The following is a 22,548-nucleotide window of genomic DNA, read 5'->3' as shown; positions in this document are numbered from 1 at the left end:
TCATTGTCAGGCTGAGTGCCCTGCTGTCTGTCCGATGGTCATCCCGTGTTGCACAAAGTTCTTTTTCAGCGTTTTCATCGCTCCTTTTCTCTCTTTATGCCCCTGGAAGTTTTTATTTGCTTAGCCCCAATTTTTCCTTTTTATTTGTTGCTCGTTGGCTTCGTTTCTTCTCTTTTCTTGTCACGTCTCCCTGAGCCAAACTCTACCTCTTTTCCTACCTCTTTTCATTGGTCTCGACCTGTACAGTATATCTCCCTTCCTCTCCTCTCTATTATACCCACCTATTTCTTTTTGCCATTGCATGATTGTTTACACTCCAGGCCTTTATATGATGCCTAATGGTACACAGTACTAGAACATTACTGGGCTGTGTTTGCAGTCCTGGATGGAGCTCCCTGTGTTGATTGTGACTTGAATTCGAAATGGCTTCAGTGGGAATAATTTTTATTTTCCTCTTTTCTCCCTCCTCTAACCACTTCTTCTTTTTCCTCTCTCAGGTTTAGAAAAGGTTGGTCGTGACTCCAGTTACGAACAAGAGGGGAAGGTTCAGTTTGTGATGGATGCTGTGTATGCCATGGCCCACGCTTTGCACCGCATGCACCGGGAACTCTGCTACGGCTACCCGGGCCTCTGCCCGCGCATGGCCAATAACATCGATGGCAAAGAGCTTCTCGGCCATATTCGTGCTGTCAGCTTCAATGGTGAGACTTTCACTGCACTTACTAGATGCCAACATATTGATTTCACTCCACAGCTGTTCTTTAACTGTGGGTTCAATTCACCTTACTGTATGAAAGTGCTATTCTATTTTGTTCTGCAATGAACCTGTTTGAACATATGTAGAGAAAGATACTGTGGACGCCTGCAAACACTTGGGGAGACACACAGCGTCTTTCCAGTGTCTTGCAGATGAGATCAGTCCTTCCAGACAGAGCACAGGGCTGAAAGAAATGAAACCACTGCAGTGTCACTAAAGGAGGAACATCGACTTTGCACAGCACATCTGTCTTTCTGGAGACACAGATGATGCCATGATACCTGATATTGGTGCTTTTTATTTTAGAATGGAGAATATCGCTGAATTATTAACAATCTGGGTTATTCCTGCAGCACGAAAGTTAAAAGGAGACAAATTAGAGTCTAAAAACCTTACAAACTGTACAGTAATCCTATGGTGCTTATCCACCCTGACTTGACTAATTCAAGCCCAGCTCCTCCTCTAATTTGTCTAATCCCAATTGTAAAAACATGTCATGTTGCATCTCGCCATCAGAATTAAGTTAAGCTCGCCGCTTTCCCCAAACATCTCATCAATTTGTATTTTGCTTATTGCAGATTGTGATTTGGTCTTGTATTGCTGTGAACCTGCAGCACTCAGTCTTTTCATTTCCCCTCTCCCTCCCCACGACTTCCTCGACTGCTGACAAATTTAAGTGGGCGAAAAACATTTACTCATTTCCTCCCAAATAACATCAGACACATCATTTGAATATTCTTTTATTAATCCCCTTTTTTCCCATCGATGCCCTTGCACCTGCTTTTCTCTCTGCCTTTTCATTTCCTGTGTTCCCTCTGTCAGGGACTGTGCAGAATACATAATGCCCGGTGGTTTAGAGAGCAGGAAGGCAAGAAATACAGAGAGGGAGTTGCACTGTGAGGATTACAGAAATTCTTGTCTGATTTAGTTTCGGAGGTAAGACTATAATTGCTTGAATGTGTCTGCGTGGGAACATGTACAAAATATGTGTCATGTTTGTGTTGTTTTCTGTGCCATCTCTCTCTGTCGTCGCTAGAAGTGTCAGAAACCAATTCACAGGCGGGCGCTGATTGCTCTTTCGTACTGCAGCAGCAGGTTTGAGCTCAGGTGTGTTTATCTGTTATTGCTGGCCTAGAGGGGAGAGAAATCATCCCATAACCACAAGGTCGCAAACTTTATTCCCCAGATGAATCACTGAAAACCCTTTTCACTTACTGAAAGTTGCCCTACACAAAATGTGCTGCAACTGTCCCTGGGTCTATTTTGAGAGAACATGAAAAACTAGATTAGAAAAAGCTACAACAACATAGGAGTACCAGTCTGACGTGCAGGCAGTTTGCCTTCTTATAGAGTCTGTCTGCATCACACGTCCATGAAATTCTGATCTCTACAGATGTATAATTTACTGATCAAAGACATGCAAGTCTTAAAATAACTAAGGTATGAATAAATGATAGCACACTCCATACACAATACTCCCTGAGAATAAAGGGAGAATAAGACAAGGATGTGGGAGTATAAAGAGGCAGCCAGCATTTACGTTTGAGATGTTTGGACTTCCCACCTGCACTTAAATGCGTCACTGTGGCAGACTGTTGAAATCTAATATATCAAAGTGGCTAAAACATGAGACGACCGTGGCCGGGGTGGTAAACTCTCCTATATAATTAAGAAATTAATGAAGAGGTGGAGGTGGTTAATTCACTTAGAGAGAGAGGATTTAACAAGCATTCAGCTCCTGCACTGCCTCACCACCATATCACCATATTTCTTTCTCTTTCTGATGCTGCTTCATACTAGTTAAAATCTGTAGCTGTTACTTGGATTCTTCCAGAATCCTGTCTTCAGAGATGGGTCCCTCCTGAGTCTTTCTCCATAGAGAACAGTCAGTTTCCTTGATTCCTCTAAACACATTTTTTGGTGCACAAAATGGTTTGTTTGCTGAGCACATTTGTTTGCACAGTGATAAAACACACAAGTTAAATTACACTGAGGAACAAATGTTGCAGCAGAAAAATGTTGGGTCTTTACTACATTCATAATTTTCATTTTGTGCTGCAGAGCTTTGCCACTGTGATTCACAGTAAATAGTTAAAATGAACCTAAATATGTCGCCTTTCTAATGGCAGCTATCAAAGTTCAGAGGAAATATCCTCTAAGAATTCTTCAGCAGGACGCTTTGCTTCTCTGCTGTTTTAAAGGCCTCTGAGTCGCTGCTGTTTGTCTGAGGGGCAGAAGGAGAACGATGGCGTTTGTTGGGTTGTTTACGTCGACAGAAGCCTGAGAAATGTAAAGCTTTTAAGCCATGCATGTGTTAATGTGTAAATGCCTGGCTGTGTTTGTGGTTTCCAATTAAAAGTGGTTTTGTTATTGATCTGTTCAGGGCCGACATGACATTGATATCACTAAAGAAGAAAAGGGGGCAGCTCTGTCTCTCTGTCTGTCTCTGTGTCTGTGGCACATAAATGTCGTGGCTGAGAATAAGTTAGAGTCGCTGGAGCATGGATTCTCTTTCTCTCTGCTCTCTCTGGATCCATACCAATTCACCTCTCGGGCAGCTGCATGAGAGGACGAGACGTGAGTGAGAGGGAGGGGATCATGTCAGATTGTTAGGGCAGTGATTGTTCCGCTGTTGGAAAGTGAAGCCAAACAGGTGAGAGTGACAGAAAAGGAAAGAGAGGTGCAGATGAGCAAGATGAGAGCACAGTTAGGAACTGTCCTCCTGCTGGACTTCACAGTGAACGTCCTTCAATAAGATGATATCTCAAAGATTTCCTTTTCCTCATGAGACATGGCTGATATTTATTGATGTAGCTCTTTGATGTAAGATCAGAAACTTTGATTAATCATTGAAAATGATCTTTCACAGCTGGTGGGATCGTCTCCTGGTTCAAAAGGCATAATAATAATTATTATTATTATAATAGTCCTCCATGACAAATACATTTAGCATTAATTCATGTATACAGTGTTTAAATACTAAATATTTTGAGTTATTTCCAGCAGAATTGAAATATGTTCATTCACAGCAAATATTCAAAATAATACCTCACCTTAAAACCACCTGAGAATTACACCAGAGACACTGCGCACACACACACACACCCAAACCGTAACCTAAACCCAGTTCTAACCTGAATCCTAACTCCACGTTTTAACCCTCAAACGGCTCTTTACAGTTGAAATGTCCTCACATCCCCAGAACGTCCTCACTCCGTAAGGTTTGAAAGTCAAACTGAGTGCGCATACACCCACAAACAAACAAACAGTGGCTGGTGCAGTGCAGAGCGAGTAAGACAAACAATAAGGGAAACGAACCCTGGAGCAGCAGTCACACACCACGCTGTCCAGCTTTTATTTGTTGGTAAGTTTATTGGCTTATCCAGGCAAACACACACATTCATGCACACAAAGAGCATGCAGAAAACTTAGAGGCTGATGTGCACACACTCTCTCTCTCTCTCACACACACAGAAAGTTTATTATGAGTCATGGAACCTAAAACAAAGCAAAACTTTATTTCACTTTTTAACAACACAACCTCGACTCAAAGTCAGCTGAACTGTTTTATTTTACTCATTGACATGAAAAATGTTAATGCATTGGTTTTGATCACGTTTTCTCTCTTATTGCCACACTATCATTCTCTGCTTCTTTCTTTCCCCTGTCATGTCTCTGTCCCTCATTCATCTCCCCCCTTTTCTCCCTCACTTTTTCTATTGTCTCCCTTTCACCATCTCTCTCCTCCTCTTCTCTCCCCCCTCAGCTTTCTGTCACTTCTTGTTTTTCTCCTATAACTCCTACTCCCTAAAAGCACTGACTCATCAACTGAACAGTTTGCACCTGTTTTCTTGAGCCTTTTCCATTTTGTGTCTTTTTAGGATTTGAGTGATGTATTATCATGTATTATTGTAGAAGTACGGTTTCAGTTGGTCTTTTTTTATTGTTAAAACCCACATTGTTATTCTTCAAGCTAAAATAACAGGAAGTTAAAAAATCTCCTTGATGGAGTCTTAATTCGCCCACAGATGAAAAGGAAGTCGATTTGACTGCGTGTTTGGTTTCTGAGAGAAGCTGTGTTGTCAGGCCACATGCTGCCACCTGCGCACCACTTTGCTAATTCAGCCATAAGTTATTAATACAGTAACCATCATAAAGATGGTGCACAATGACAGTGAAACACCAATCACATCGCTCCAGGATCACGTCATACTTCAAGCACATTCTTCACTGTGAAGTTTAAATTTGAGGGAGTGAGGTGACTTTAAAGTTTACACACCTCGAAGTGCCCAGGCTCAGAATGTGCTGGTAATTATGGATTCCCTCCTACAGTCCCAGCAGTTGGGGTCTGTTAGATTTGGATGTGGCTGTTGAACAAAGAAGAGAGAACAAAGAAAAGCGGTGACAGGAGCCTGGTTTTTGTCTTCCACACGAGTATGTGCGCTCGTCACGCAAGAAAACTCTCATTGTGATCTTACTGCTGCCAGGTTACATCTCCTGCCGGCAGACAAGATGGACATCGCCATGGGAACAGACTTGCACTAATTAGAGCGGCCTGACATTGAGATGATGAACTCCATACCTGACTGAGCAACCTGAGGGAGAAGGAGAAGTGGGGAGGGATTGTGGTGGTGAGAGGAGGAGAGGGGAGGACTAACCAGCTGGGTGGAGGGATGGAGCTCACCCGCTCATAATGACCTCAGAGAGAAAGAGTGAGGAGGACAGTAACTCCCTCGGAGATGATGAACTTTGCCGGGCATTAATGATCTCGGAGAGAGGAAGACGGAGCAAAGGAGAAGCACTGGGTTACGGGGGGAGAGAGTCGACCTGGGTATAATGACCTTGGAGGCAGAGGGAGGGATGAGCATATGGAGAAGATGGTGGAAAAGGATAGACAGCAGAGTAGAGAAACTCTCTAGCCATCATGACTTTGTAGAGAGAGAGAGAGAGAGATTGTTGGCAGGAGAGACAAAGCAATTGCAAAAGACAAGGAGGAACATTGTGTGGGGGCAGAGAGGTAAAAGAAAGATGAACTTCACTTGGCCAATAACAGCGCCGGCTAGAGGGAAACTCTATTAGAGGAAAAAGTCATCTATAGTGTCGATCTATTTGGCAAGGACAGAGAAATGGAGAGAAACTGTAGCACATGGTAAGAGTAAAAAAATTGCTCCTAGCTGAGTAAAATGACCTCTAAAAGAAAGAGAGAGACAGATAGGATGCACTGACTGGGATTTATCAAACTTTACAAGAGCACGATGACCTTGAGAGGCAAGAAACTACAAGAAAACAATAAAAAGGATGAATTTTATATTATAGTGTATGACATTAGAAACAAAGAGATCCATCTTGAGTGAAAAATAGAAGAGGAGACAGGCGGTGAAACAGAACCTGGGAAGGACAGGATTTTTAAAAACATTTTTGATTTTCATCTTTTGTTGCTTTTGACAAACTAAGTGGACTATTTTTGAAAAATTGCAGGTTTCATGCTGTAGTTTGGATGTCATGACCGTTTCAAAATCCATGCAGTTCTCATGTGATAAACGCACAGTAAAGGCTGATGACCTTTCACTTTATGTCGCACTCTGTCAACACTAATATAATAGTTAGCGTTGCTTAGCCTATAGCATTCACAACCCACAGTTGAATCACTGTGGGCCATTGTCGTGCAGCTGTCCGACAGCAGAACAGAAACAAAAACCCGCAGTGACAGCACCTGTGTTGTGTGATTGGCCATATTGATAATAAGTGATAATAGTCCTGACTGTAGAAAGAGGAGGTGGCTGAGTCACTCAACCACACAGACTTGGAAAACTAGACAAAGAGCTGAGAACTCCAGCTCAGATTGTCACTGAACTGTGATGCAGTCTTTAAGAATAAGACGACACAGATTTAAAGGGAAGTGCCAGGCTACCACTTTCCCCATTCCCTCGTATTTATGCTAAGCTAAGCTAATTTCCTCGGCTCTATCTTCATAGTTAAAGAATAGCCATGACAGGGACATTGACCTTGCCATCTAACCCTCGCCAAGAACACAAGTAAGAGTATTTTCCTTAATGTCAGCAATTTCCCATTATTACAGAAATCTAAATATCAGATAATATCAGTGTCAAATTACAGAGTGGATATGTCGTGCAGATCTTTTGTGTGTTCACGCTGTCACACAATCACGACCACAGCTCCTCAGACTCGCTCATAATCTCCTACTTACTACCTGCTGCTCACTTACAAGCAGTAGGTAGTAAGTGGGAGATTAATGGCATAATGTCCAACTTGTGCAGGTGGTATCACCTTGTCTGCCCTGGCAGCGCTCCCTTACACTGAACACCCTGCAAGAAGCAATTCATATCCACTCCAGGCTGAAGCTGTATACTCGGCTGGCTGGTGAATAATTTCAGTGTGGTGACAGACACACAACAGTTGCATCACAATGATAGTCAGCATACTGACAATATATGACTGACAGCTCATTTTTATATACCCTCAGTATAGTCGTTTCTAGTACTCTGTTTTTTTCTGTATCTTCTCAGTTTTATTACCTTTTGCCACAGCACTGGGATAATTTCTGCCACAGGATCATTGGCTCAATATAATTTGAGATAAGAAAACAGAATAAGAATGCGCAGATAGAAAAACAATCAGACAGGAAGCCAATATGAATACAGTAGACAGGCATCCACACAGACACAAAAACAACCCAGAACTGGAGCTGAATTAAGTTCGAGGAAATGAGAGACAGGGATGATAATTTGCTTTTGCATATCCTAAGACACCACTAAATCTCACATCTGTGAAGCTTTATTTTTATTTTCTGACACACAAATATTTATATATAAAATATATATATATGTATTTGTCAGGAACGTGTTGTTGACGGAGATTAGATTAATCTGGATACAGTGTGAGCCTGTCAAGAGCTGAGACAGAAAAAAAACATACACACCTAATCCTCTGCCAGACAGCATTGTGCTGCATTTGTTAATTTCGATGGTGTGTTAATATATTGTATGTTCAGGATGGATGGAGAGACAAATTGAATGGACAAAAGGAAGGACTTAGCAGTGATGGATGAATAATGAACAAGGTATCGATGTATTGACTTACAAAGCTGCTGCTGTGTGTGTGTGTGTGTGTGTGTGTGTGTGTGTGTACTGTATATATACAAGATATGTCATTTGTCACCTTCCATCAATACGTCCATCAATAAGTTGAAAAAGATGAGACACAGTCATATAAACTGTAGACTGTGCATATACTCGTTATCATATCAGACTATCTCTGACTGAAACCAGTGTTATATTATCATCAGTCCTACCCAGCTCTCTCCCCCCTCTCCCCCTCCTCCCTCTCTCCCCCTTTTCCCCCTGCCAGGTTTGGTAATGTAACCTCCTCCTTGTTTCTTGTTTTGTTTATTTCTCCTCTCCCTCACTCTCATTCTCTCTAAATTGTATTTCTATCGTCCCGTTCAGGCTGTTTTGTCTCCTTTGATCAACTTAATAGTGGCCCCTCTCCCTCTGTTTTTATCACTTTATGTTATTTATTTATTTGTTTTACTCCTCTGCTTTTCCCATTTTCTCTCAGACTGCAGTGAATGCAGATCATGATACAAATGGAACCTCTTTAAATTAGTTTTCTGTAATTACTGGAGATTACCATACAAAGCTTTCTCATGTGTTTGTGTGCGTCCACATACGTTAGTATGTCTGTGTGCAGTGTCTTTAACATCTTCTCTTTCTCAACAGTCTTTCCTTTGTTCTCTTCCTCCCTCAATCTTTATCTCACTATTTAACCAAAGTGTTTCATTCTTATTCACACTGAGGACCATTTGATGTGGATCCTCCTCAAACACGTATTATTTCTTTCTCCTGCCTGTTCCATTATCTGCTCGGTTTCTCTCAGACAAACTATCTCCTCGGCTGTTTTTTTAGTGCTCAGACAAGGCGTAGTGATAACAGAGCTGCTGAGAGGAGAAGGGCTGATCTTAAGGGGAGAGATGGATAGACAGAGAGAGGAGGGTGAGGTTCGGGTGCTCTGGAGAGGAAGGGAAGAAATGGGAGGTTTTTGAGATAGAGACCGGTAGGATGAAGCGAGGCTAGGAGGTAAAGAGCGAGAGGAGGCGGACGATGAGGGAGGCTATGCTTTGAACGAGAGAGAGACAGAAAGAGAGTGAAGGGGGGAACAGCTGCTGTGGGAAGGGGGGAGGGTTGGCCGGGAGGATAGCTTTATAGCAAGCAGTCAAAACTGGCTTGGAAAAGCCTGGTAACAGACTGCAGAAAATAGTCCATTTATGTGATAGAGAATTCAGAGAGGAGGAGAAAAGAGTCCAGAAATAAGAAATGAGGATTAGAGTTAACCAGCTGCTCAGTCTGAGTTACCTCCTCTGCTGGAGACCACTGTGAAAATGACAGTGTTTTCGTGGGACGAGTTCAGTCTTCATTATTACTCCTCTCCTGTCATTTCAGATTCTCTCTCTGCGTTTGTTTCACTCTCTCCGTTTGAGCCTTTTTCTGTCATTCTCGCCTATTAGTGCTATCAGTGCATAGCACACAGATGGGAGGCTGTTGGCAAAAACTCACACACACACAGACAGACACACACATTCAGACCCATGTTTTATTAATGCATGCTGCAGTGTAGTTTTTGCATCTCCCCGTCATAAACATTTAGTCTCTGGTATGAAGACTTGCTGTTCATCCTTAGTGTTTCTAAAGTGAAGCGGGCAAGGCTGAGGGCTTTTTAAACAGTCCCTTCTGCCTCTTCCTCTCGAACTCTCTTCTTTCTCTATCTAACCATCAAGCTTTTTCCCTCCTCTTTTGTCTCACTGTATCTGTAGTTGAGTAACAGGGAGAGGTCTGAGGCTATTCATACACCCTTCTCCTTCCATCTGCTTATTTCTATCTCTGTCTGCTGGGGAGGTTTTAAGGCCTATGCTAATTGATATTCTCACACAGTCTGTACTCCCTTTTTTTTTTTTTTTGCTCTTTATCTTTTCTCATTTTCCTCCCCAGTCTTGTTTTCTTCCCTTTTTTTGTCAGAGTTTGGGCTCTTTTTCAGCTGCCTTGTCATGTGATATTCACACATATTTTCCCTCTCCTCTTTTGCCTTTAAGTCGATCCATGCGTCTCTGCGTCTGTCAGTCAGAAAGATGTGGTTTGAAGCTTTCCCACAGACCTGCTGGCTCTCCGATTTTACCTCTGTCTTCTTCTGTCACTCATTTTCCTCCTCTCCTTTTCCCCTCTTCCTCTCTGTAGTTGCTAAGCTAGCTAAGGGCTGAGGCCTTTCTGCTGTCTTTCTTGCTTTTATTACCTCTTTTCTCACTCTGTTGTGTCTTCTCTTCAGCTCTTTCCTGGGTTAGTCTGATTCAGATGGGTGTGACTGACATTGAATATATTTGAACCTCAGTCAATAAATCAATTCTTCATCTTTGCCTGTATTACTGTTTTACTGTTATTTCACCCTTATTCTCCCTCTAAGTTTGTCTCTGTCTGCAAGTCAATCTCAGCTACATTTAAATTCGCTGCATGAAAACTTTCATTCGTCATTTCAGATCCTATTACTTTATTGAAGTGAAAGGGTCATGACCTGTGAGCTTGCCTAGCAAATCTTGAGGAAAGTTATGAGAGCTGTAGGTTTCTCGTGATATTCTATTGTTGATCCCCAAAGAGAAAGCCTCCGACTGTGTGTGGAAGCTACAGAGCGGTGCCTCTGGCAGGCAGGGAAACGGTATCTTGCTTGAGGACAGCTCCGCTGCGACGCCTCGCTGCTGCTGCTGCTCTGAGAAAAACCTGGAGAGCTAAAATGAGTCCAAGAAAACATTAGCTTGCGCTCAGGTAGAAGTATTCTCACCAATCTCAGCACCCAACCTCTCCAAAATAAGAAACTCAGACTCAGAATTCATTGTTATTTCCCTAAATCAGAGCAAGTGAAACAGTGTGTTAACATGCATCTGCCTTCTGGCCTTTCATGCATTTTCAGTGTCATTTAAAGGCTTGTCAGCTCGCTCTGGGTTATGCAAAATGAATGCAGAGGAGGTGAAGGAGGAATTAGCATCACAAGAACTTAGTTTGTCCTCACAGAACAGTACGTTTGAGAGACAGTGTTGATGTTGAACAGTACATCAAAAGGCACAAAAATGAGTCTCCAACATGAATACAGGACTAACTTTCAGGCTGTGACAGAAACATTTTGTGCGATGCAGCAGCTTCTTTTTGCATAGCTGAACATAAAAGGTATCGCTACAGGATGAGGAGGAGGAGGAGGAGGAGGAAGAGGAGTGTTGCCAGGGCAACAGGTAAATCATTTCTTTTTCAAGGTCATGCCAACTAAAGTGGAAGTTGTGAAAATCTACATGTCGATATGTCAGTGCTTCCACACCAGTGGAGACAGACATTAACACATTCACAGGTTTAACGTGTGTGTTTTCTGTGGTCGGACTGTCTCACCCAGCAGCACAGTTTAACTGATCAAATGTTCCTGAAGTGAAACATTAAAGAGTGCATTATTATTTTATGTTAGTTAATTTGAGATGCATTTTTTTTCTATCTGTGTATCTTTCAGAAATCTTTTCTAGACATGTTGTGATGATAAATAAACAAAGCAAAAAAAAGCCCAAGTGGAGATTCATTAGGGCCGTAAGCCTGCCCATGCATCTCTTAAACCAAAACATTAATCAGAGCTGATGAGGGGTTGTCAGCTACCTGTTTTTCCAACATATTCCCGGGATAATGCCAGCACCTGTCACGCCTATTGTATGTGTGTTTGCAGTAATTGCTGCTGCTTTTAAAAGTGCTGTCTTTATCCACCTGACTCAGAAATTTCCAGCAAATGATACAAACACCATGAGATTGAATAATCATTTCCTACTCAAGGTAACCACTGCTTTCACAGCAAACAGTCTGCTTTTGCTCTGCATAATTTAAAGTACCTGCCAGCGTGTCTCTGCTCCAGACAATTGTTTCAGTTGCCGCATTCCCTAACTAGCCCTAAAGGGGCATGATTGGTGTAAATGGAAAATTAGAAGAAAGTCAGACAATAGAGTTGCTGAGGAAACGATGACATGCTAATCACTGAGTGGAGAATAAACCCTTTTTTTGGTAAATGATTTGTTGTGTCGGCCAATCAAATAAACCAGTCAACCCAGGCAGGTCCTTGTTGGTGAGCCTCTAATGAATTTGTTAAATTGCTTAATTGCCTCTCTTTTTATTTGGCATTGTTTGTGCTGATTTAAAATTTCAGTTTATTCTCTAAAACACAGTTTGGTAAGTGCTAGAAAAAGGGAATGGAAGGAAGTTTAGGGAGAGTTGAGGGGAGAGAAGAGTAACAGACTGAGATGGCTTGACAATTATTTAAAAAAAGAGGGGAAAGAACGGAGTCAGTTAATGTGGGACAAAAGAAAACATGAGGGTGGTAGATGTAAGGACAGAGGGAGGAGAAGACCAGAGGGAGGAGATGATGATACAAAGTAGACCAAATTAAAATGGACAGAAGGGAAAATGATAATGAGAAAGAAAAGCAGACTTGGTGGTTGTAGTTTTCAGTCTGATGGGCATGAATATTTCCCCTGACTAATTCCTTCTCACTGGGCTAAGGTAAACACACAAAACCCATTTGTGTTCAATGTGCACTCATTTAGCAGAGAGAGCAAGAGACAGTGGAGGGAAAATGGAGATCTGAAGACAAGAGGGAGGGAGGAGATGGGAGGGGATGGTGAGAGTAATGCAGAGGAGTTGTGGAGGTGTCTGAACGACACTGTCAGATGTTCTGTTCAGGTAGGTTGTTGCAGTGGATGCTGGGTGCATTTAGGAGTTTGCTTTGCGGTTGCGTGATAATAAACAGGTATATCTGAGGTATATTAGTCAGGTGAATGTAGTTGCTGCTGAGAGCTGTATTGTGTGAAGACATCTGTGTGTTTACCTCACAGCAAGCATACTAATTAAGTCTGGGGGATAACATTATAGTGTGTTGCCTAGCAAGCACTTTGATACACAACAAAACTATTCATATACAGCACTGGATATATTGTATTCAGATGAATAGAATTTGGGTCATAATGAAGTCAGTGGAAATCACGCTAATTAAACCTCTGCTACTGTGCTGCACAGCCAATCACCAAAATATCTCATTGTGGGTTTTCACCTTGTTTTCATGTTTATTAGTTGAAGGCAAAATCAGAGATAGAGCAAGGGAAAATACTACATCATCTGTAAGCAGTGTGCATGTATTTATGATTGTGTGTGTGTGTGAGCAGGGACATTAATTACTACTGGACATACACCAGCTCTCACACAAATGGACCTCATTCATAATTTGTGGTAACAATGAGAGATTGAGAGTTAGTTTTGTCTCCTGTAACAATTCAGTCTTCCTCCATTCATCTTTCTTATGCTCTCTGAATAAGATCATTCTGCTTGTTCTTTCTCTTTTAGCCCTGTTTAATTACTTATAGTCACAGTGAGGGAACCTTCACATTTCTTTTTAAATTTCCTTCACCTTTGTCTTTGTGCTCTCCTCTCTCTTCGTCTTAATCACTTTTCTTTCTCCTCCACTTGTCTCCTTCTCAAATTAGTTTTTTAGTTTTTATCTCACCTGTTCTTTTCTTTCTTTTAAAATTTTCTCCTTTTAGTGTAAGTCTGTTCTTTCCTCCTCCATCCATCCATTATCTATATATTCTGCTCTTCATCTTCTCTCTGTTTCTCTCTTGCTTTGCCTCAAACTGCTAACTGTTTTTATGTATCCTCACCATTGTCCTTCCATATCAGTGACTTATGGTACACAGGTAGAATTTCCATAATGCAGCACTTTCTCCACATGTACACTGTAATTGGATTTTCTTGATGCTACGCCAGATTCAGTGATTTGATTTGGTTGTATCGCTGCATAAAAGAAAGAAGGCGAGTAAGACAGAGAGGGAGAAAGATAAAAAGTTTGCATTAAGCCTTATTGGTGGTGAGAAAACTAAACCTTAGAGGACACATAAATGCATCCATGCGTGTGCATATTCAATCACGCTACGCCTCTGCTCACACACACACACACACACACACACACACACACACATGCAGGTACAGTTCAACACAGCCTGGAACAAAGAGTAAAGTTGACAGTGGCTTTGCTATCAGGCCACTAAACACACTGCCTGAGAAGATATTACTTCATTAAATTTATACACTCACCGAGCACTTCATTAGGAACACCTGCGCACCTGCTTAGTCATGCAATCAGCCAATCATGCGGCAGCAGTGCAATGCATAAAATCATGCAGATACAGCTTCATCAAACATCAGAATGAGGACAGAATGTGACCTCCACGACTCGGACCGTGGTGTGCTTATTTACTGCAGACTCTATGCTTCACTCAGACCTGTGTGAGAAACAGAAACATCCAGTGAGTGGTGGTTCTGCAGACAGATGAGGGAGGTCAGAGGAGAATGGCCAGACTGGTTAGAGCTGACAGAAAGGCTGTGGTCACTCAGATAACCACTCTTTACAACTGTGGTGAGCAGAAAAGCAGCTCAGGATGCACCACACGTCGAACCCAGATGGACTGTGACGGCAGAAGACCACACTGGGTTCCACTCCTCTCAGCCAGGAACAGAAATCTTTGGCTGCAGTGGGCACAGGCTCAGCAGAGCTGGACAGCTGAAGGCTGGAAAAATGTAGTTTGGTCTGATAAATCTGGACACCCATCTTCTAATGGTTACCTCCAACATGATGACGCACCATGTTACAAAGCAAAAGCCTCATGAACATGAAGTGAGATTCCAGGTGGTCAGAAAGCATTTTAACAACGTTCACTGAAGGCATTGTAGCCTCTTTTGATATCACATTAACATTCAGCAGGAAACGCCGCTCTAAGAGGACACACGTTTTATCAAAGGTTTAGCTTTTAACTTCCGTCCTTTTTACTTTGTTGTGATCATTTCTGCGGTGATCAATAAAAAGTGGAGCCATCTGAGCCCAAGTCAAAATGTAATCGTGTCATATTAAATGACCAAGTTGACCCTCTGTCCGACATCCACTGTGTCTCTTCCAGGAAGTGCCGGAACGCCTGTGGTTTTCAACGAGAACGGAGACGCACCAGGAAGATACGATATCTTCCAGTACCAGATTACCAACAGATCGACTGCGGAGTACAGAGTCATCGGCTCCTGGACCAATAAACTCCACCTCAAAGTAAGACTGTCACGCACACTCACAAACACAAATACGTACATCACAGCAACAAGTATAATAACCGACTGCACCAACATTACAGACCAAATATCTCTGCAGAGTAAAAGGTCAACATCACTGTGACCAGCTGCCATGAATTCAAAATGTAAGATTTATTTGAGTTATTCAGAAGCAAAAGTTTTTAACAAAAGGTTGTGATTGTTCAGTCTTGTGCAGAGACATACTCACACCCACACAAGGTCACACACATATTACACAACCCGTCTGTAAATGCTGGAGCAGAGTATACACCTGAGCCTCGCACACTTCAGTCCAGGAACATTGAACTTAATGCAGGAGCAGACTGAAATCTCATCGACACGCGCTCCCGACACATGTATGCACACAAACTCCTCGAGCGTTGCTGAAGTGCTCTGTGTTATGAATCCACCCAGGACTTCATTAGAAAGGCCAGATGACAGATGAGAAGACTAATAGACACGAAATGCTTTCTGGCTGATGGACGGCCTGGCTGACTGAGAGAGAGAGAGAGACTGCTGCAACACAAAGGACAACACATAGTTAAGACACACACGACTGAGCGCTGTGACAGTTGACAAATTAACAGATGTGTTTGATCTGTTTAAAAATCCAGACGGGTTTGAAGGCGCAGCGGCAGATTTAGTGACAAGAGCGGGTGAAAGTTTTCACAGTCAACAAACTGTTTGGATGTTCTAAGTGCAAGTCAAGTGGTTGGACATACAGTGTCTGGACACATATACTCAGTAAAGTCGATGATTATAATGAGAGCAGAGTCCTATTATAGCTATTATTGTGTCACCCAGGTAATTAATGGAAGAGAGGTTCACGACCGGGCCTATGTTGTTCTGGCTGGTGCATAATTCATGGTTATTGTTACGAAATAAGGTGTGTGTGTGTGTGTGTGTGTGTGTGTGTGTGTGTGTGTGTGTGTGTGTGTGTGTATATGTAAAGATTCTGGTGAGGCTGTGAATAAATGATGAACAAAAATACCCAATAAAGAGCAGAAAACAGCAGCCAGCGAAAAAAAAAACACTTAGAAAGTTTCAAACAACACTAATTTGCACTCCTGCACACAAACACACTTTTTATCATTAGTGTATTTCTCCTGACAGATATATTCGCAGCACAGTAACCTAATACTGTAGTGTGTGTGTGTGTGTGTGTGTGTGTGTGTGTGTGTGTGTGTGTGTTTATATGTGTGTCAGTGATCAAATCAAGTCCATTTCCTCTGTCCCTGATGAGTTTTTCCTCCTAACTAGTTTTTGTTGGACCGATGCATTTTGTGCCTTAAAAACAGTAATGCTCCATTTTACTCATCACCCCTGGCAACAGATGAACCTCAGGGACTCGGGGTGTGATGACAGAGTTTATTACACACACTCGCACACATGACTTACAAACAGCACACACAAACACACACAGAATCTCACACACACCAGACATACGGAAGACTCAGGGATCCACTTTAATGCCAGTGTGTGACACAAGCACAAACAAACAAAATGCACAAATGGAAGAACATATGTACACACACACACATGCAAACACACACATACACACACACACACACACAGAAGGAAATACAGATGGCCTATTTGTGCCAAATCTGATTATGGTCTGGTTGCTGGCTTCCAACACTCGTTGGTGTTAGTTTTGTGCCCGGCAGCGCTTCGGAAAACGATCAGAGGATCTGCCTGTGCTAATTGCTCTCGAAGTCGCCCTGAAGACACACTTTCTTGCAGGTACAGGGGAAACTGAGTGTTAAAGGACTGTTAACACACACTAATGTCAGCCTGAGCAGATGGCTGCCAATCTTAGTGCCGCATTATATCCCTCAAGAAGGTGGGAAGTTTAGTTTTGCCACAAAACCTAACGTCAGGTTTTATGCTGTGGCACTTAAGACAAAAACAAACAAAATCTACATTTGCCATATGGACACATCTCATACACACTGTCCAATCGTCTAGGTGGAGGCCATGCGTTGGAGGACAGGTGACCCATCCCTCCCAGCATCTGTATGCAGCATCCCGTGCCGTGCAGGCGAAAGGAAGAAAGTGGTGAAAGGCGTGCCCTGCTGCTGGCACTGCGAGCGCTGTGAGGGATACCACTATCAGGTAAATCTCTGGAGAAATATCTGCCAAGACCTGGTGGATTTGATCCTAAACAGTGGAATAAGCCGCCCACACACACTGTGACTGGTATGCAATAAAGTCTCTGTTCAATTCAGAGCTTTCCTCATATCTCTACACTGTAAAAGTTTGCATAAAATTAATTTCAGAAGTTACCTCAGAGTATGGAAGATCATTTGCTTTACTGTTTTTATTTTATTTTGGTTACTTGATCTTTCTGCCAAATTTCTGAATACTTGCATTACATGGTTCACAAGCTGCAGACAGTAAAATCCACCTCAATCATATGTTGAACTGTTGAAGCTTGTTGTGTATTACACTGTGGTGTTGCATCCTGGCAAACAGAGGGAGGGTGATTTTGTAGAAATATGAAAAATAATTGGTGTTGACTTTTTGCTTCAGTGATTTTTCACTGTAGCTCTTAGTTTTGTTTGTGTAATCTAACAAGAAGAAATGGGACTTCCCCGACTCCTAAATTATCTTGATTGCTGGAGTTTTAAAAGCTGGTGAAGTCTCCAGATGGTAAGATCAGTAAAAATGTGGTAAAAATTTAGATATTGACCAAATATCGAATCTCGGTTAAACTGCACTTGCTTTGCAATTAAAGCCAGAATCAGTCATAATCAACTGATGTATAAACATGCTAGTCTCTGCATGTGTCTGCTTTACTCTTGCTGTAGTTCTGTGTCCCTCTGTGGTGATGAGGACTTTTTTGTTTCAACTCATTTCAAGTGCCTAAAAAAAGGCAAGCCACTTAGACGGCCCATTTTAGATTTATATATGCAGGAAAAACCCCACAGATGCTATTATAGCAAATGGAAGTGTGTAATTTGAGGTGAGGGAAAAGAGTCTCACATATTATAAAGATACACCCCGTGTGTTAATTATATCACCGTCAGGGACAATTTGGCAGCCCACCATCCTTCTTATTCAGTTAGAAAAATCCATGAGCGAGCCGGTGAAGGTATGTGCAGAGAATTCCCTCGTTCAGGAAGCAATAAAGGGAAAAGAAAATATCAGCCACAACAGCAGCGGTCGATGCTTGTCAGAGCCAGAGATCAATACTCATTTTGCAGATACATGCATTTGCTGTAAAATCAATAATCTGTTGACACATTTACAGTAGATTTGGGATTTTAGCAGAATGGAAAATAGTATAGCAGCATGGCAAAAACAAGTAAGTCAACTATAGAGCAGGTGCACAAAAAAATGTGTCCAATATGCACAGTCAGTGTGCCGAGGTCGATAACACACAGACTCAGCTGTATTTACATACATGTGTGAGCTCTTTACCACACTTCTGTTGGTAGTTTGGGATTCAGAACTTTACTCAGCTGTACTTCAGCGGCAGTAATTGTCTGCAAAAAGAAGGTTGAGCTCAGTTCCCCCCTGGTTTGCCTATAGCTGGCCTCAAGCTTTATTTGACTCAACTTCTTTTTTTCAATATCTGGCTCCTTTTCTGTTGACTCAATCTGTCTCCAAATGATCAGAAATTCCCCCGAACACCTGAAAGAACGCTGAGTTATCAAAAGCATAACTGCTAATTAGTATGCCTGCTGTAAAAGTCTTAGGCCAAATGCACTAATCAAGAAAATTGACAACTCCTGTTGGCTAGAAATTAGCTTCAGTATCTCAGTGCACAGCCAATAGGGTTCAGGTTCATGGTTCACACTCTGATTGATTTTATGAGAGGAAGAAGTTAGCCTGATCCATAGAAATCTAAAAAGTCTTCCATCAGGTCTGGTCGAAGCAATGAAAGAATGAAAACAGTTAATTAACTTAATTTGTAATTAGTTGATATATGAGATCACCAGTTGGCCTCTTCAAAGAAACAGTCTTAATGTATATTATTCAAACTGTGTCTCCTCCAGGCTTCAGAGTTCACCTGCGAGCTGTGTCCGTACGAGATGCGACCTGACGTCAACCGCACTGGCTGCGTTCCCATCCCCATCATCAAGCTGGAGTGGCACTCCCCCTGGGCCATCGTCCCCGTCTTCATCTCCATGCTGGGCATCATCGCCACCTCCTTCGTCATCGTCACCTTCGTCCGCTACAACGACACGCCCATCGTGCGGGCGTCGGGCCGGGAGATGAGCTACGTGCTGCTAACGGGAATCTTCTTGTGCTACGCCATCACGTTCCTGATGATCGCCACCCCGGACGTGGGGGTGTGTTCGTTCAGGAGGATCTTCTTGGGCTTGGGGATGTGTTTCAGCTACGCCGCCCTGCTCACCAAGACCAACAGGATACACCGCATCTTTGAACAGGGGAAGAAGTCTGTAACAGCACCCAGGTGAACACAACACCTGCCTGTCATTACACACACTCTGTGGATGTTTGTCCAGTACACATAGATTTCGATGGGTGTAGTGGCACTGAAGGTCACTGTGTGTCGTCCTTTTTTTTATGAGGTGTGAGTATTCACATGAGGACTTCTCCTCTTCCTTACTAAGCTACTTGCAATCATTATTCATCATTTATTTTTCATACATTATGTATGAGAGTCATGAACTCAACACTCACCTATTGTACTGTTTGTACTCAGTGTGAGTGACTCTGGGAGGGAGCATCAACTAAAGTGGCTAAAATGTTAATGCAGAATTTAATAGTGCTCAGGTTCATGTCCCTGCTGCCCAGATGGTCGTCTGCTTTTTCCTTCAGCACCACCCAGCTGTAAGAGTCTGTGTTATTGTACTGCTGCTCATACATAGAAAGATTTTTACTCTACTTTTTTTCTACTTTCCGGGAAAGCCAGGCCAAATGGTTTAGCTTCTTTGTGTTGTATGTGACTGTTGCTGGTCACATAGCAGTGCATCATGATTGATGTGAGAATGAATGAAGCCGTTAACATGCGGGTTGTCAGGTGCTGAGCATCCTTTGAGTCTGAGCTTCACCTGGGGTGTGAGCGCAAACATAGCTTTTGTTATTGGGTATTATTTGCCTCCACGTTTTATCTCTTGAACATCCTTGGTGATCGTCATGTTTCCTCTGTTCAGTGCTGGCTGTATTTTACTGTGACCTCTTTTTCTTTTTTTCGCCTCAAATCTCGTCTCTTGCCTTTTCCCCGACCTCCCTCCACCTCTTATTGTGGGTTTGTTTGAATGTGCATGGCTCTGTGTATAGGAATATAATACTCTGTCAGGTGCAGTACTTGTATTAATATTTCTATAACTCTTGTTTTCAGGATTGTGTGAGAAAATTTCATTATTCCAAATTTAGAATCGTCTTCCGTTGCTGCTCCACCCCTTCATGTCAGTAATCTTGTCCTCCCCAGGTTCATCTCTCCCGCCTCCCAGCTCGTCATCACCTTCTCCCTGATCTCGGTTCAGCTCCTGGGCGTCTTCGTCTGGTTCGCGGTGGACCCCCCCCACACCGTCGTGGACTACGGCGAGCAGCGGACCCAGGACCCCACGTCGGCGCGCGGCGTCCTCAAGTGCGACATCTCGGACCTGTCGCTCATCTGCTCCCTGGGTTACTCCATCCTGCTGATGGTGACGTGCACGGTTTACGCCATCAAGACGCGAGGCGTGCCCGAGACCTTCAACGAGGCCAAGCCCATCGGATTTACCATGTACACCACCTGTATCATCTGGCTGGCGTTCATCCCCATCTTCTTCGGCACGTCGCAGTCTGCAGAGAGGGTGAGTGTGTGCATCTGTTGTGTAATTTCAAAGTAGCAAAGCTAACCTGCATACTTTAACTTCTGCTTTAACATTTTCTTTGTGAACTACAGTCTACAGAGAGTGTGAGTATATTATAGCCGATGTCTGTACTTCATCCCCATCATCTGTAGGATTTCTGAGTCTGTAAAGAGGATGAGACCATGGTGTGTGTGTCTGCTAGTCTGCTCATCTATCTGTTGGATTACCCTGTATATGACCTTTTCAGGATTTAAAGCAATTTTCTCTGGGACATCACAGTCTACAGGAAAGATGACTGCACAGTGTATTTCTATATGTGTGTGTGTGTGTGTATGATTTGACTCCATGGAGAGCAGCAGTGGATTTAGATGATTCTTCTGTGACACTATGCATATCTTTGTGAGAAATCTTGCATAGGATAACGATTCAGTGACAGGTGGGCTGTGATGGTGTGCTTAATGGGCTTTCTGTGAGCATGACTAAACTCTCTTGAGCCCATTTTGCAGTATTATTAAGTTTTGGAATCACTTTCTTTTTTTTTTATTTCGAGTCATAAATTTGCATGTATTGCTGTGGCAGAAACGCTGCTTTCTCTAACTCCCTGAAAACTTTCTGGAGATCAAACCTGCGTACCGTGGTGTGGGGAGATATATATGTTCTACAGCTGTAGCTGGCTTCAAGTCTGAAAAGTCTCCTGACAATTCCCTGTTAGTACAAGAGGATTTTCTGTCTGGCTGATTGACTGGATCCATGCCTTGGTCCAGGCTTTTGGAGCTTATTCCTCCTACCTTTAGTCAATTATTGATGGCAGTATGAGTAAGATGTAACTTTCACCAGGTGGAGGTGTGTATGTGGGCAGCTGTGTGCTGTACAGATGGCAGATGTTGTGTACATCCTCCATGCACAGAGAGTGTGACTGAGTGATTCTGTGACCTTATAAAAAGACCCTTTCACCTTATCAGTGTAGAAACAGTGCCACACACACACACACACACACACTCAAAAAGCCCTAATCTAATTCATGACACCATACACACAGTAAACGTTTGTATTTACTGGAGCTAAAGCAGCACTGCTTTCTTGATTCCATTTCTTGATAGTGCTGCTCTTCTGGATTTAACAGTAAAACACTTCACACATCCACTGAAATTCAGGGCAGGTGATTGATCGTATGTGTCACTGTTTGTACATCACCATGCTAAACACATGTTCCTTAGTGTTCTGTAAATGTGCACACAGTAGGTAGATAAGCAGACATACACGTGTTGCTGTGAACAGATAGCACTGAACATATAACACAGTATACATATCTGCAGTAGAGAAGATGAACATTAGGCTGGAAACAGATTAACCAGTTTAATGTGCAGCTCCTAATAACTTGCAGACAGTGTGCGTGTCCCTGTTTGTGTTTAGGGAAAACAAAATGTGTCCTTGAGATAGAGAATCAGCACAATCTCAAATGTCAATATCCTGTGTCGCTGTTTTCCTCTGCTACATACAAACTGTATACTTATTCAAGGTTCAGCTCTCGCCTTCCTCTCCCTCGATAAATGAGTTTGCTTTTATAGTCTTTCCCTGTCTTTGAGTGTCAGTCAGGCAGTTTTCATTTCCCCACTTTTCCCCTTTTTTCCTTTCAGGGCGGGGGCCCGCCTCAGTCGCATGGAAAAGCTGACATCAAAGTGATCCCGTCTAATCACACATCAGGGAAATTATACTCTTCCTGGATGTTTCATGGTGTTTTTCCTTTGCTCCTTCTCTTTATTTTTTTTCCCCAAAAGAAACCGGAGAGTTTTGGAGTAGTCACTGAGACAGGAAGTTCATAGGCACATCA

General features: G+C 42.6%; 1 protein-coding gene across 2 annotated transcripts in view; it reads left to right on the top strand.

Moving 5' to 3' along the window:
* The window catches only part of grm8a (glutamate receptor, metabotropic 8a), a 186,624-nt gene that overhangs the window by 146,771 nt on the left and 17,305 nt on the right, over nucleotides 1–22,548 (top strand). For both annotated transcript variants that reach the window (XM_018685142.2, XM_051077668.1), the window contains exons 7-11: nucleotides 498–701; nucleotides 14,787–14,926; nucleotides 16,915–17,061; nucleotides 18,948–19,369; nucleotides 20,351–20,717. In XM_018685142.2, coding sequence (XP_018540658.1) covers nucleotides 498–701; nucleotides 14,787–14,926; nucleotides 16,915–17,061; nucleotides 18,948–19,369; nucleotides 20,351–20,717 — 1,280 coding nt within the window. The remainder of the gene's footprint in view (nucleotides 1–497; nucleotides 702–14,786; nucleotides 14,927–16,914; nucleotides 17,062–18,947; nucleotides 19,370–20,350; nucleotides 20,718–22,548) is intronic.

Source organism: Lates calcarifer, linkage group LG18 (genome assembly GCF_001640805.2).
Source record: "Lates calcarifer isolate ASB-BC8 linkage group LG18, TLL_Latcal_v3, whole genome shotgun sequence".
NCBI lineage: Eukaryota > Metazoa > Chordata > Actinopteri > Centropomidae > Lates > Lates calcarifer.
Note: the sequence above shows the minus strand (reverse complement) of the source record. Positions and strands in the feature narration are given on the sequence as shown.